At 42.3% G+C, this 15,216-nt stretch overlaps 1 protein-coding gene across 2 annotated transcripts; it reads right to left on the bottom strand.

Moving 5' to 3' along the window:
* Positions 1-586: 586 nt before the first annotated feature.
* TNFSF10 (TNF superfamily member 10) lies at positions 587-11,641 on the bottom strand. 2 transcript variants are annotated; one of them, XM_065674572.1, is made up of 5 exons: positions 11,370-11,641; positions 7,440-7,592; positions 5,891-5,933; positions 5,101-5,217; positions 587-3,850 (listed from the first exon to the last, which is right to left on the bottom strand). In XM_065674572.1, exons 1-5 carry the CDS (start codon positions 11,493-11,495, stop codon positions 3,402-3,404), a joined length of 888 nt encoding a protein of 295 aa, XP_065530644.1. In that variant the 5' UTR covers positions 11,496-11,641; the 3' UTR covers positions 587-3,401. The 2 variants fall into 2 exon arrangements, with proteins under 2 accessions (XP_065530644.1, XP_065530645.1); XM_065674573.1 differs by having other exon boundaries at positions 587-3,847.
* Positions 11,642-15,216: the final 3,575 nt, after the last annotated feature.

The raw sequence follows: 15,216 nt of genomic DNA, 5'->3' as shown, positions 1-15,216 counted from the left end.
CTTGCTGAGTTTCCAGGGTTTGCTTGGGTTTCGTATGCTTTTTTGGTTGCAGCAAATTTTAGAAGGGAAGAGACCAAACAATATCTTGTGCTTGCGTTTGGGGCAGGGAGTGCATTTGCTTTCAAGACTGGGGATCTCCAGTTCACCGCTGCTTTACAACATCTGTGTAAATAGTCCTTGTCCCTCTGAATTCCACGTGTCTTTTACTGGAGCTTGGTAATGGACAAGGATCAGATGTTTCCCTAATAAATAGATTTCTCACTACTTAAATAATGGCCAAAGCCCAGAATATCAGAACTTGAAGTGAAGTGCTTGGCATTTTGTAGTTTCTGGTCATGAGATCATTTTCAGTGATTTCTTCAGTATACTGCTTCCAGATGGTGTTCACTAACTAGGGTCTGGAAGCTGCTCATATGGCTTTACACAGTATGGCATTGCTCAGTAGTTTGCATTACGCCCTTTGCATTGCAACCATTTGTGGCATTTAATGGGTTATAACTGATACTAACCAATGTCAGAGAAATTATTTCAGACAGCGTTGTTATAGAAGCCATAGGATGATACCAATAATCACTGCAAGACTAAGTAACTTTTTAATAAAAATGTTTTATATAAAACGCATGTAGAAAAATTACAATCTGTACATGTTACCACAACCTACATCCACAAATAAAAATTTGCTACATTCGCCATTCAACGTAAAGTGAGATGAAAAGTATGATTCAGGGTGCAAATGTACAAACAGAAGTTGCTGTATCTTTCCACTCATCTTCAAATGTCTCCTGTATGATACTGCTTGATAATCTCTCCCCAGGATAATAACCTGCAAGCATGCCTTTTGATTGTTCAGAAATAAAATAGGATTATTTGGTGTGATTCCTACTGCGATACGCTCTGCAGGCAGAGACCAATAATATGTATATTTGGATAAAAAAGGAAGGCAATACCACAGAGCATTCCCCAAGCAACAGCAGGCATGGTGTTATATACCAAGAGTTGAGGAAAGAAAGAACATGGAGCAAAAAAATCTATGTGTAATGGACAGCTTGTCTTAGCATCAGCTGCAAGTTCATGGAGTCCCCATTGGTTTCCTTCCAGTCCTTTCTAGCAGCCACAACTCCTACGTTACACAAATTGGTCTTAGCCATAGGGAGGGTTTCTGGGTCTAAGCTGCCACCAGTAAATCCAAAATACTTTTTCACAGTTCAAATGAAATTTCTTTCAAATAAGCACCTAAATTAACATTTAAAAATCAAATCAACTTTTTAATACAAGAAATTGCTAAGAAACTCCCTCAAACCCAATAATGTGGGTCAATCCTGTGCTGAGATCAAGAAGCCTGGTCTGTTTGCAAGGAGAACTTACAAAAGTCATGAATAGAGCAGACATCCAGATATGTAGAGAACGACTTTGTTCTTCCCAGACTTTTCTGCGCAGGCATGCTGGAATCAGGAGGAAAACTGTAGAAATATTTTGTTCTCTGTTGAAACACGATTTGAGAATGGGGCAAACCGAAGTGTTCCAGTAAAAGATGAAGAATTTCACATATTTGATTATCACCAAACACAGTGTGCGTGACACTATGTTAGAACAGCAGGCAAAGTCAAACCTCATCATTTTAGGCTTACGGCAGTGTGTTACTTAACCTGTCATAAAGAGAGTTATTCCTGAAATTCTTCTCTTGCTGCTCAAACACAGGTATTTAAGTGAACGGCTGTACCTCCTTTTCTCAATGACAAAATAAATTCAGGGGCTTCTGTGTGTTCATATCCTCTTGTTGACAAAGTAGCAAGATGAACGATGTGTTTACTCATGAGGCTCGTATGCAAAGGCTGTACAGTGATTCAATTACCAGAATGTGGAGGTGAACGTGAGGGTTCCCACAGCAACCTTCGCGTATTAACAAAATAGACAACCGGACTTTTTCCTGGCGTCGTTCTGTTGATGCGAAGTAACTTTCGCAGAACAACTGACTCCCTTTCCCTCAAATTTATTTATTTAATTTTTTTACTCTTTCACCTTCTTTTTTCCCCAGTTTTCTCTGAATCTGGGCAAAATGCGAAGTGGTATCACTCCCCTGGCAATGCTGTGCATGTGCTGATTTATGCTACTTAACTTCTGTGCACCTAGTCCACAGCTTACACTTGCAAATCTTTTTTTTCCTTTTTTATATAAAATATTCTGACTCACAGAGTTCCAAAAAATAGTGTCATTTTTTAAAAAAATATGGTAAAAAAAAAAAATTATGAAAATTTTCCACCCATTCCTAAAAATAAAATAAAATCAAAAGAGCATTACCTAAATATGCAGCTCTTGTTTAAGCATAGATAGTTCTGTTTGTTTTCGTCAAAATATTAGTAATCAGGGTGTGTTATACTGCATTACATATTACCAAATACAGGCCAGTACAAATAAATGTGGAAGAACCATGTCAAGCTTAATTTGTGGCAGATGTGTAATAAAATTCAGTATTTACAGAAAAACACCTTTTTTTCTGGATCAAGTACTTGCTGTCAACAAGTGCAACAGCAAGTACATTACTGAGCCTATTGGAAGCCTGGTGAAATCTTTGCAGCACAGCAATTAAGTAAATAGGCACTATTGTAATGTGCTGATCAAAATACTGATTGATTTCAAAACCTCTTCTGTGCCATTTCAGCAGCTTGTCTTATGTACAATATCCTGATTAAGACAGGCTAATGTGTTTACTCAAGCCATGATTCTGGAAACTGCTTAAGCACATATTTAATTTCAAGCATGTAAATACCCTGATTTAGTTGCGACTGTTCATGCACTTAAAATTGATTAGGTGCTTAAGTGGTTAGATGAGATGAAGGTGTGTACTTTGAATTTCTGATGGACTTTCAACTTTTGTAAAACTCAGGTTCAAACACAAACTTCCAGAGTAATTACACAGGCATCTGGGAAGCAGTACTTGCAAAGGCTTCTTACCAGAGCTGAGATATTCAAGATGGTATCCCAACGGAGACCACAAATAAAAGTTGATGCCCAGTCTCACCCTTGAGTAACTAGACCTGGAGCATTCTCCAACCCACCTGCTGTGACTGAGCTGGTGTGGAGCTCCTCTGCGGAGGTGGTGGTGAGCACCTACCTGCCCAGGGTTCTGGCCAAAGGTATTATCTGTGGTGTGACATCCTTGCATGTTCCCAGCCTGGCTAGGCAGTGGAGCCTGCCAAAACAGCACCATCTCCTGCGGCTGCTCCTTCCTGTCTGGTGGGAGAGTATTTGGCATGGTCAGACTTTGCAATGAGTGAGTGAAGAAAGGGGAGTCTGGTATTGTTGGTATTGCTACAGTGCTTGCTTATTATTCCCTGGTTTAGAGAATTTTAAGCTGATCCTGACACAGAAAAATGGCTCCTTCAGAGCATGATTTTCACCGTTTAACCAATCAGAAAGGCTCCAAAAAAACTTGCTTCTTTGTCCATGTCAACTATATCACCATTACTGACAGAGACAAAAATCCTGTCTTCTTTTTTCAGCTGAAACACTCCACCCTGGTAGATGGAATAAAGTCCATATTCTGCCTTTTTAGACCAGCAGCTTGTTCTTGCACTTTTCATGAGCATAATGGGCTCTGGGTAATTTGTCAGTTTGTAAACGTATTGCACAAGCTGCTTGGGATTCCTGATTTGTGCCAAAAAATCTGAATCCTCGTTCTCGTTTTCACGGAAACGAAAATAAATTTGTGAGTAGATGTAATAAAAGCCCGTTTGGGGTATCACTAACTCGCCATTTCTCAGCTCCACGTTGTAAAGGAAAGAGTGGCCTTTCCTTGATGACTCCCAGTTGCTTATTTTTTGTCCGCTCCCTTTTCTGGCCAACGAATCTACTTGAGAAAAAAAGACAGAAAATGTTAAATTACATGGCAGATAGTGAAACCAGGTGTCTGCTAGTTGGGGTGTCTAGTTTTTAATGACAAACTAGCGAAATCTGCTCTTCCCAGTGGCTCCTTAGGCCAATTCTCAAAACAATCTGAAGTTCCAGAAGCAAACTGTTTAGCTCTATGTGGGAATTCACATGGACTACCTTTATTTATAATGTTTGTGACCCACAAATGAAAGAAAAATCAGTATGTTGCTACTTAGTGACAAAGTTAAAAGATCCATTTATGTCTGATACCCTCCAAAGCTGCAGAAACCCTACCAAGCCTTTCATTAATATGGCCTGAATGTTAAGTCCCTCCTGTCTCTGTCTCGCATTTCTAATAGGTCTGTCACCATAGCAGCTGGGATTCACACAGCTAACAGAAGGAAATTAAAGGAAAGAAAAAAGGAAAACTTAGCCTTAGGAAGAAGGATAACTTTTTTCCCCCTGTAATGACGGTTCAAGAAGAAACGTTAGGGAGGTACCCAGAGAGAACAGGCTTTCTCCTGTTTTGCAAGAATTAGTTGAAAAAACTACTGTCTGGGAGAAGAAGACTTTAATGATCTGTTTCTTACTATTAACTCGATGCAAGTACTAAAAAGGGTATTGTCCTGGGTTTACCAGGAGTCGTTTTGCTCCTTAGTACCTGGTGCAAGCTCTGTGTTTTGACTTCCAGCCTGGGCAGAGAGCTGATAACACCGATTGTTTTTAATTGTTGTTAAGTAATGTTTATTCTGGCCAAGGACTTTGTGAGTCTCATGCTCTGCTGGGGACGAGGGAGGCCGGGAGGAAGCAGAGACAGGACACCTGACCCAAACTAGCCAAAGAGGTATTCCATACCACTGCACGTCATGCCCAGGGAGGGAACTGGGAGTTACCCGGAAGGGGCAGGCTCTCTCTCTTCGGGGGGGGTCGAACTCGTTTGGCGGTGGTATCGTATTCTCTTGTTATTTTCTCTTATCAATATTATCACTGGTGGTAGCAGCAGTGATTTGTGTTATACCTTAGTTACTGGGCTGTTCTTATCTCAACCCGTGGGAGTTACATTCTCCTGATTTTCCTCCCCATCCCTCCGGGAGTGGGGAGGGTCGGGGCGGGGGGTGAGTGGACGACCTGTGTGGATTGGTTTAAACCACGACAGGTATATAAGCACAAGGCTAGCAATGAGAGTGTAATTTCTGCGATCTTTAACTGTTTTTAAAGGTTTTTTCTTACTGCGTGGTGACAGGGAACTCTTCCTATTGCTGTTGCCTGTCAGATGTGCTGCGATCCTGTTGATGGGGCTGAGTGGCTGCTGCCTGTCATTGTGCGGTAGTGTCATGGTTCTCTCAGCTACAGAAAGATGAGAAAAGGAACCTCATGTTAGAAGCAAGAATGTTAGAAAGCACATCTGTCCCATGTGACCCAATTTTAAGGAATAGGTATGTCATTTTTTCAATGGACTAAATCATACACTGAATGCTGTACAGACTAATATGGCTCGAATTTCTCTTTTGCTCTTGCTCTCCTCAAAATGTCTTTATATGCCTCTTTGTTCTCCTTTTGCTCCTCTCCCAGCCCCTGATTACTGATCATACCCCCAGTTACTGATAGACAACTAAAATAACCCATAGTACCAAATTTCCACATTCATGATCAGCATTTTTAATGGTTAAGTGTTCATGATCTTTACACCAAATTTCTACTTGGAGGTTGTGATGCTTTTGCTCAAAGTGTTTAGGGCTGTACAATCTTCAGCAAAGCTATTCCTTAGCTGATCTATGGGTACAGCAGTTCAGTGCTGCTTGTTTCCAGGAGAGCAGACTGTTTAAACAGTCCCATAACATTGTGGGAATGAGGTCTAGAAGCTGAGCCTTCAGCATCCCCCTTGGTTACCTTGCTCTAACCACTAATCATCACTGCCAGTACACGATCTTCAGTGTTTTCTGCACTTTTTATAAATTGAGTCACTACATATCAGGTGCTACAAGCTGCAACTTTTTGCCACAGATAATAGAAATAATACCATTGACTGCAGATATGTTTTCCTCATAGCTCGTTGACATCATCTGCCAACAAATACAGAGAAAACAAATTAGTTCAGAAACTGATGGGTTCAGGAAAAAGACACTCCTATCTCAATTCATAAACATAGGGGTATTCTGGATTTGATCAACAAGCAAATAAAAAAGGCCAATTAATTTGTTGCAATAAAGTATTATTATGTTTACATCTTTTATGTAATGAAATACATAGGAAAACATTTTCAATATAGCTCAGCCATCTGGGCTTTAAGTCTATTGGAAAATTTGACCCTCATGCTTTTCTCAAATAAGAGATACAGCGTACAAGTACCAGCTTCCATTTGTAGAATACGAGGCAGTGTGCACTTCTGTGTGATCTTAGGTCTGAGAAACAAAATTCCATTTCTTTTTATACCCCTATGTGAGGTCTTAATCCAGCATATCTTTGTGTGTTCCTCTTTTTTCTGACTGTTTGCGGACTGATGAGCCAAACTGGTTTGATCACACACAGTGGTGCAGCTGCAGCAATCATATTGATGGTTTGCCATGATTTATCTGGGTGACTAACATGGGCCCTGTACTGCCACTTACTGATGGGTTCTGCCTTCCCTTCCCCTCCTTTCCTTTACCTTCCCTTCCTGTCATATTATTGTAACTATTATTATAATTTATGATTTCTGGCACCCAGGCTATCTTCTTTTAAGCCATAGGGGAGCAAGTAGGTATACCAGATTTCTAAATGATCACCAAATAAAACAATGTTTTCTTTACTCAAAGTTCAGGGACATCACTGATAGAATTTCCACTGAAGAACCCGAGATCTCTGAATATAATAAGAGGATCTATTTTGGTCTGCAAGATGTGCTAGGTAAGTTTCAGCCACAAACTGGAATTTTTATGGATAAGCTTTTTTTATGTGCTGGATATGGGATTTTGAAAACCACTACAGAAGATTTTAGCTTTTCTGATTTTTCAGCCAGTCTTATTTTCTTCTCCGTAGCCAAAATTATGTATTTATGTGTAAATAGTGCAGGAGATGGTGTTCTCGGAATGCTGAGCTGGAAAGGTGTTGTGCTTGATACTGTGTGCTTGCTTGCTTTTTCTTCCCCAATACATTACAGAGCTCATGACTAGACCATTCCTCAAGCACTTTTCTACCTCTCCCTGTGTTACATTTTGTCTCATTTTCTCATGCCAGTTTCCCTGTATTTCCAAAGAGGGAGTGACACCTCTGCTAGCACTATAATCTCTATGGTCAGATAGAAAACAAGCTCAAGTCAAACACTTCTGAGGTATTTCAGACAAGCCAACCTATCACTGAAATTTATGTAGTGAAAAACTATTGTCTTTGTTTTGTTTTCCTGAATGCAGTGAAACCACTGTCATGGGTCATTTTGGCTTCAGTGCAAGCACTCTGCAGCTGAATGCTGTGGCTTGACAATTGCTCTGCAGTAAACCAACCTGAGACCTCCCACCTTTACTCTGCTATTAGGTTTCTCTGAATTGTAGTATCACCAAGCACACTGCTTCAGTGTGTCGGTTCCCAAATACCTTTTTAATTAATTTGCCGAGGTGCCACTTGACTTGCCAGCAGGGATCAGCCACTCTGTCTTCACTTTCAACTAGATCCAACTTTTGGATGAAATCTCCGATTTCCTCCCCAGTGAGACAAGCAACGTTGCTCTTCGAGTATGTGTCCTGGAGCTGCAGCAGAAGGGAAAGCCAGGAGTTTTCACCTGTGATGTGCCTGCAGGTGTTCAGCTGTGGTATGTCGCTAAATTTACTACCCTTAGGGACATGCTTTCTTTTCTTTCAAGCATTTGTTAGTATGGTGCAAGTTACGACTATATAGACAGCATGAGTAATTCATCTTGATTTTATATAATTATTTAACTAGATGGCATACCTAATACGCAAAAGCATACTTACATTATCTCCACGGACATAAATCTGGTATCCAGCACACACCCAAATAAGCTATGTGAAATTTCAATATCCAAATCACTAATGTTGTGAGCTCTTTAGTTGCTCTAGAAAACATGTATTTGCGCAAGGGATTTTTCTTCACAAATTATTAAGGATGAAAACCAGACCTTAAAAGTATTTTCTATTCTGATGTTTTAGCCAATGCCATTTACAATCCAGGCTTTTGCTGTTATATATCCATACCATATCCTCCCCATATCCAGTTTGGGGTATCTCCGAAACTGTATTTGACCTAATAACTCAGAACAAAGTCCAGACAACAGAAAAGACATTTGGGTCCAAATAAAATACTGAGTGCTTGTGATATGGGCCTATGTCTACATCCTCTAGTCACAGACAAAACAGATTCTTTTCTGATAATTCAGTTTGAAGAGAGTGCAGAACACATGTTGACTCCATGGGAATCTGACTGGGAGAGTTTGTATCATAGTAGGAAGCTTTTTCCAAGCTCTGCAGCCTCACACATAACTCCAGCTGGCGCTGTTGTTTAACCTACAAGCACAAAACCTGCTCTGCAGCCAGCAGAGATCAGCTCCTATCTGCTTTGAACCCAGCAGCAGCTGCTGCATCAGCTATAGACTTGTAAGGCTTCTTGAGCCAGGACTGCACTACAGGAGCTTGGAACGAACAGCAATCGGCAATAAGCATGCAAAGCATTTAGATGGACTTCTGGTTGTAACATTTACATTTCACTCTTTCATGTTGAAGGCATTTGGCCTGTTTTGCAAAACAGATACATTTATTCGGCAAGTACCAGCTTCAGCTGTCCTTGAGACTGAGGTATTGAAAGCAACAAATGGAATCACTTCCTCCTTCACACTCCATGCTTTTCCTGCCTGTTAGAAAACAAAGGCATTTAGGAAGAGATTTCCCACTCCAGGAGGATGAGAATTGACCCATATTACTCTGCAAGTCCTTTGTGGCAGAACAGCACCTTTGGTTTGCTGCAGCAGATTGCACCAAGCTTCATCCATTACTTGACATGATTTTGTAGGCATCAAGAGTGAAATGAGGCCACCACAGAGTGTTTGTGAAGGTTTCTCTGTCTTTGCTGAGTATATTCTTAAATCAGTTTTCTCATTTCAAGAACTCAGGATGATTAAAATTACGTTCTTCTTAGGGTAAAACTGCACTTACAACTAAGGGCTCTGGCATTTAACTATAGTTCTATAACAAAGTAGTTTGAAGAGTTATAAAAACCCCAAACACAGGTGAGCAGTTGAGATGTTACTTTTTATTTTCCTATCAGATTTGCTACAGCTCACCTCTGAGCTTTGCCCTGCAATCTGGAAGCAAACAGTCCTGGCCCTCTGCCTTCTCCTTACCTGAATACTTTTCCCACAAAACAGATTTACTATCCTGGCACCGGAACAGCATTTTGAAATCCTCGTGAATGCAACCTTGTATCAGCACCATATGGTACTGAAAGATTGGTATTGCTGTTGTATAGGTAGAGAAAGCCAGGCATCAGCGTATAGTAAGACTTATTCAAATGAGGTTTTGTCTGTACCACTGAAGTCTGAGGATGCAAGTCCTGCAGGAATGCTATCTTGTAAACCTTCTACCCTATTCTAGTAGTGTGTGAACTACATTTTCAAAACAAAAGGAAGTCTGAGGATATTTTTCTTGCAGCCCTGTATCCTGAAGCATAATGAACTTTATTGTGCTCGTTGTCTCAACACTTCCTCTCAAAGCAAAGCAAAATGGTTAAACAAATGTTATATTTGTAGCTATACCCAGATTACTATGAGGAAAAAACACCTGCTAGTTCTACATTATTCTATTTGCAAAGATAAAAATACCTGCTGTCTCTTCAGCCATAGAAATTTGGTGAGGGTGTAGGAATGCCAATATTGTGAACAACAAAGGGAAGAAAAATGGCCACACAAAAATCGCAGTTTGTCTTTTGATATTTATTCCAAATGCACCACCATGTGGATGTGGGGTAGGAGACTGTTTCTAGGTAAGCTTTGTCCTTGCTCATTGTGCACCAGATGGCAGAGTCAGGAGAGTATGTGCTTAAGGTACTCCCTTCAGAGCCAGCAACCTTACTTAGTAGCCCATAGTAGCCCAGCAGAACTTGGGGGGGGGGGGGGGGGGGCAGGAAGACTTAGCTTTCAAGCTAAACTCAGGCTTATTCAGAATCAGCTGTATTTTGGGCAAGTATCACGAAATGTGGTTGTGTCCCAACTGTATGTGTTTGAATACCAGGAAAGGAAAGATAACTGTGGTTACCAATTACTTAAGATTGGCAAGCTTGTTAAGCAAAGGACTTTGAACGATACGCACAAACTGTTGACAGTGCATTTATATATTTTTCTCCATTAGCAGTATTATGTAATCTGATTTTGTAAAATCAAAACATTTGTGTGACTCCCCCATTTCACCAAATATGGGACAGCCACAGCTATAAACTCAGCAGGAAAATCCATTTTGGACATTTGCAAAGTATGAGCATTGCCTCATATTGTGGAATACAGTATACCTTTTAACATTTGCTCCCCAGAGCACTCTGACATCGCAGAAGACTGCACCTATTAAATAAGTAAACTCACAGGTAACATTTTACATTTGTGTGATACTTCCTGAAGTTGTGTAACTACAGTACACCAGAGAGTTGGAACTAGAGGATCTTTAAGGTCCCTTCCAACCCAAACCACAGCAAGACAGTGAAGTTTTGTCAAGACACTCAGGGAAACCTTGAGGACTTGGGGTTAATGAAAAGCAGGAGCATACATATTAAAGGCTTATGGGGCTATCAAGTAAATATAACTTTCTTGGAATGCAAATGATCTTTTGCAGGAATAGGAAAGGGTTAAGTGGTAGTTAGCAGGCTTGAAGGATGGCTGCAAGGAGACCGAGGCATCTAAACAATACAATGGGCACCCTACAAGTCATTCCGGGGAATTCAGTAGTGTTTGCTGCCTGGATCAAGTTCCTTTGGGATTAGTCACTGACTTAAAACTATGTATGTTTCCTAAAGAAACATTTAATTTTAAATGCCTAAAGAAGGCATTTAAAAGGTACCTCAGCTTTTCTTAGCCTTTTTGTCCCTGTTGCCCACATGAATATGCAGCTGATGGAGGCTGCTGTTGTCCTCCCAGCGCTACCAATGTCCCTGCAGCACAGTGGGATGCGGTAGATGTGGCGCTCTGATAAAGAGCACATTTGCTACTTCCCTGCAAAAATGCGCTACTTAAAAAGCAAAAACTTTTTAATTGTTCTTCCCCTGCGTGCGCCCCCGGGCCCGAGGAAAGCCTGCACAAAGAGCAGGCTCACGCAGCGCGGAGCTCTTTGTCTGTGGGCTCTGGGCTGGGCGCTGCTCTGAATAAACACTTGGAGGCTGCCGGCGGCTCCAATCCCACCGCCGAGCGCTACGCGGCCCTGCGCCGGCTTCTGCACAGAGCGGGGACACACTTTTGTCTGTCCTTCCTTTCCTTGACCAGACAGAAAGGGAGAGAGCGGGGTCCCCCCCAGTTGCCTGTCCCCACCGACCTGTTTGAGCTCGTTGGTGAAGTAGAGGAAGGTGACGGCCACACAGACGGACTGCAGGAGCACGGCGGCGACGAGCACGGCCGCGCAAGTCTGCGCGGGGCTGGGGCCGGCTGCGGGCAGCATCATGGCCAGGCAGCGCTCGCCTGAAGCTCCCGAGCGGCGGCGGGGAGGGGAGGACCGGGCCGTGCGGAGCGGGACTGGGGGGCTCACCAGCCTCTAACCCGCGGCGAAGTGCGGCCCCCGCCAGCCCGTCCGCCGCACTCCCCGCCCCGCGGGGCCGAGCGGAGCTGTCGGAACCCGCCCCCCCGCGCCCCGCCCCGGCCTATTCCTCCGGCTGCCGGGGGTTGTGGGGCTGCTGGGAGCCGCCTGTACCCGCAGAGCTGTAGTGTGACTGCTCAGCCGCTGAGGCGCTGGGCGGTTCTGGGCCGTCGCCGCCAGGGTATGCTGGAAATAGGATTTTTGTAGATAAAGGCTCTGGTTAAGGTACGGAGAGGCCCAGAGTTGTCTGACACTGCAGTTACTCCCGAGAGCTGGGGTGTGACAGAAAGGCACCAGGTACCTTTTGGGCTTTCGTTATCATGAACTCACTCTGAGGTTCGGTTGGTTGGTTTTCAAACCTCTAAGACTCTTTGCAAACTGTTTTTCCAGACTGTTGAATACAGACAGTTGTTTTCCAAAGGCACACGAGTGATTTAGAATGTGTCTGTTAAGTTTCCCTGGGGTTTTGACACCTTCACCTCACACAGACTGTGGATCGTAAGCAACTTCATAATTATCTGCAGATGCTTTAAAATGACTTAGAGGTAGCATCAGTGTGATCTGCTGACAGTGTAGGCATGGAAAATTGGGATCTGAAATCCCAGTGCAGAGACGAGCTAGTTCACTTTCACGCTGTTGCTGCAGGGCAGTGTGAAATTTTGGCTCCTGCCCAGCATCCATAACCTGAGTGCCAAGATGCAGGTGGGAGTTCTCAGTATAATTACAGGGGAAGATTAAAATAAAGATGTCTCCATTTCTCCTGACTATTAAGAACATCTTCAGAAGATGTATTGCACTGTATTCAACCATTTACAGGAAAACTGGGTTTTCTTCCATCATAGTGTAGCAAAACAATCCCTGAATCCCTGTTTAACGTGGCAGCAGGCAGTTTGTCTGGCTCTATTCAGCATTCAGTCTGTATGCCAAAACAGTTCAGATCTGTGTAATTCCAGCACATGTCAGATGGAGAAGATTAATGTTTTCTTGAAAGTGAGCTCATGATCTCCTCCTATGACTTCTCAGGAAAGCCAGTGTGACAATTTGCGCTCTTTCTGCTTTGTAGCATCCCAGTCCCTTCCTAAGTGGGGCTAGTGGGGCTGCTATTCACTTTTACTTAATGCAAAGAAGCTCTCTGCATCCACTTCAGAGCAGGAGTTTCTTAAAGATTTTAGTACATGCACTGAAGACCAAAAAACTTGCCAAAAAAAAAAAAAACAAAACACCCCCCTCCCAAAAAAAAAAGCCCAAAAAAACCCTACTCTGTTTATCATGGTTCATAAATTCTTAAGAAATAAATTTCATCTGAGGGAGCCATGTGAAGAGTCAAAAGGCAGTAACTAACTTGGAGGAAGAATCCTGCCTGCTGAAGAAAGTTTGTATGGATTTTCATTCCAAATGCTCAGGGAGGTCCTACCTTGTTTGAAGGAAATTAAACTTCTTTTAGTGTTTCCTTTCAAAGAGAATAGAAGCAAAAGCGAAAGGAAGCTCAAGGTTACAGGGTACCCGTGCTGTTTTTCGTGTTTAGGAGTTGGATTTTATTCTGTTTTTCCAACTTCTTCACCCATTTCTCCCCAACCTATGACTTGTAACAGAACTATTCTTGGGAGTAAACATACAGACTCATAAAAGATGTTTTCAAGACCCATGTACTCAGCTTGCAGGTGCCTATGAGGTATGGTTCACATTCCTCTGACCCATAATTTGAAATCCTCCATGGTATTCCTTATGTATTCCTTTAAAATCAAGTTATTGCAAGAGTTATAAGGCAAAATTAATGATGTTTGTTCTGAAAAGAGCAATTGGGAAAACATGGAAAAAACCCACTAAAATCTGTCTCTTCCAAAAATGATCACATCACATTTCTTTCTGAAATTTTCACGCCTGAAAATATCATTATACAATAATAAAATGTTTATGGGTTTCCACACCAACATAGTATACGATGAGAGGGAAACGCCAACTGTTTTCACAATTGACTACACTTGAAAGTCTTTGCTGCTTTCAGTACTTTGCTTATTTTTCCACAGTCAATTTTTGTCTCTATTAAGTGTAAGCATCTACTGAAAAGAAATTGTTTCAAAAGTTCTGAGAGTATAAAATGAGTGTTTCCAATGAAAATTTACTGTGCTAAAACTAGGGTCATGACACTGGTGGGAAGGAGTGTCGTTTGCACCCATTTAAACAAAAACAAGCACTGTGCATTTGTGTAGGGCTAGACTGAAGCATCTCCCCAGCAAAACCTCTGATTCTTCCTGGCTCCTTCATCCTATTAAAGCTTACTTGGTGAGCCATTTAGTTAGAGATAAACCTTAATCTGTCCTGTGTACTCAGGACCTGTGCTACTTGTCATGTCAAGGACATACCTGGCAGTGGACCTGCCACACTTCTCCCCCAGCAGTGCTACTAGTAGGAATCTGTAATGGCTCTGAAAATGTATAAAAATTAAGGGGAGAGTGTCTTAGAAAAAGTGCTTAGTTCCCATTCCCCACTGACTGCAGTGATGGGGGTGATGAAGATGTTTTCAGAGGAGGACAGAGTTTGTAGGTGTACTGCTCCCAGTGGTCCAGATGGCTGTTATTACCATGGCTGTCATTCCCTGCCAGCCCTAGCATGGCAGGGCTGCACTCATTTTCCAAGTCACAGAAAGCAGAGTTGACTTTTTGGTACGTAGCAGTTCTTGACATTGATTTCTCTGCTGAGCAGCAAAGGAGGTTGTGTTTTTCATCACAGGTATGAAAGCATGTAATTGCAGTGCTGTAGTTGTGGAGAGGGAATTTAGCTGGAAATTCTCCTTTCCTTCTGGACAGTGGAGCAGCCCTGTGGCTGTGCTTTCTGGCTGTAGTTTTCTACCTGCAGGGAGCATGACTCAGATCGAGCTTTTTGTTGCCAAAGACGTTATGACTATTTAATTCTTTCTTCTAAGGTAATGCCTGACTTCAGGTACCCAATTCCCACCAGAAGACACCTGAATGCTGCTCTTGGTTTGGGCTTTGTTACTCCACCCATCAGTTCCTAGCATGAAACTGTGCTGTAAGAGCACAGGAAGAGATGGCTGTATCTGCTCTCCTCCCTGAAATGGAGTCCATGCCCAGTCCAGCCTCCCAGTGCAGGCATGGGTCACTGCCATGCTCTGCTTCATGGGCAAGGGTCATGAACAGCCTCATTCTCTGAAACCTTCAAACTAGGCAGGCACAAGAAGTATAGTTTACACCAGCCAGCACAGAGTTAACCTTGCACATTGGTCCTCATTTTTGCACATGTGCCGGACAGATCATATCTTGGCTTTTGCGGTACGTTCATTCCTTTGTGGTCCACATGCCAGATTCAGACCTCATGCTTTACTATCAGTTGCAAACTATTGCAAATTCATGACTTAATCGTGATTTATATTGTCATGGGATCAGAATGAGGATCTATTTATCAGTGCAACGCCCTTTTTTCCCATGATGTTACATAAAAAACAGCAATGGTCTAGCTGGCCCCAAATGCACCATTAATGCAGTAGCACTAGCACTCTAGATCCAGCTTTGGATCTCTCATTTTTAGTTGACAAAATACTTGACTTTCTCCCTGTAAGGTACTGTATGTA

Source organism: Lathamus discolor, chromosome 3 (genome assembly GCF_037157495.1).
Source record: "Lathamus discolor isolate bLatDis1 chromosome 3, bLatDis1.hap1, whole genome shotgun sequence".
NCBI lineage: Eukaryota > Metazoa > Chordata > Aves > Psittaciformes > Psittacidae > Lathamus > Lathamus discolor.
The sequence above is the reverse complement of the archived record's forward strand: the minus strand, read 5'-3'. Positions and strand labels throughout refer to the sequence as shown.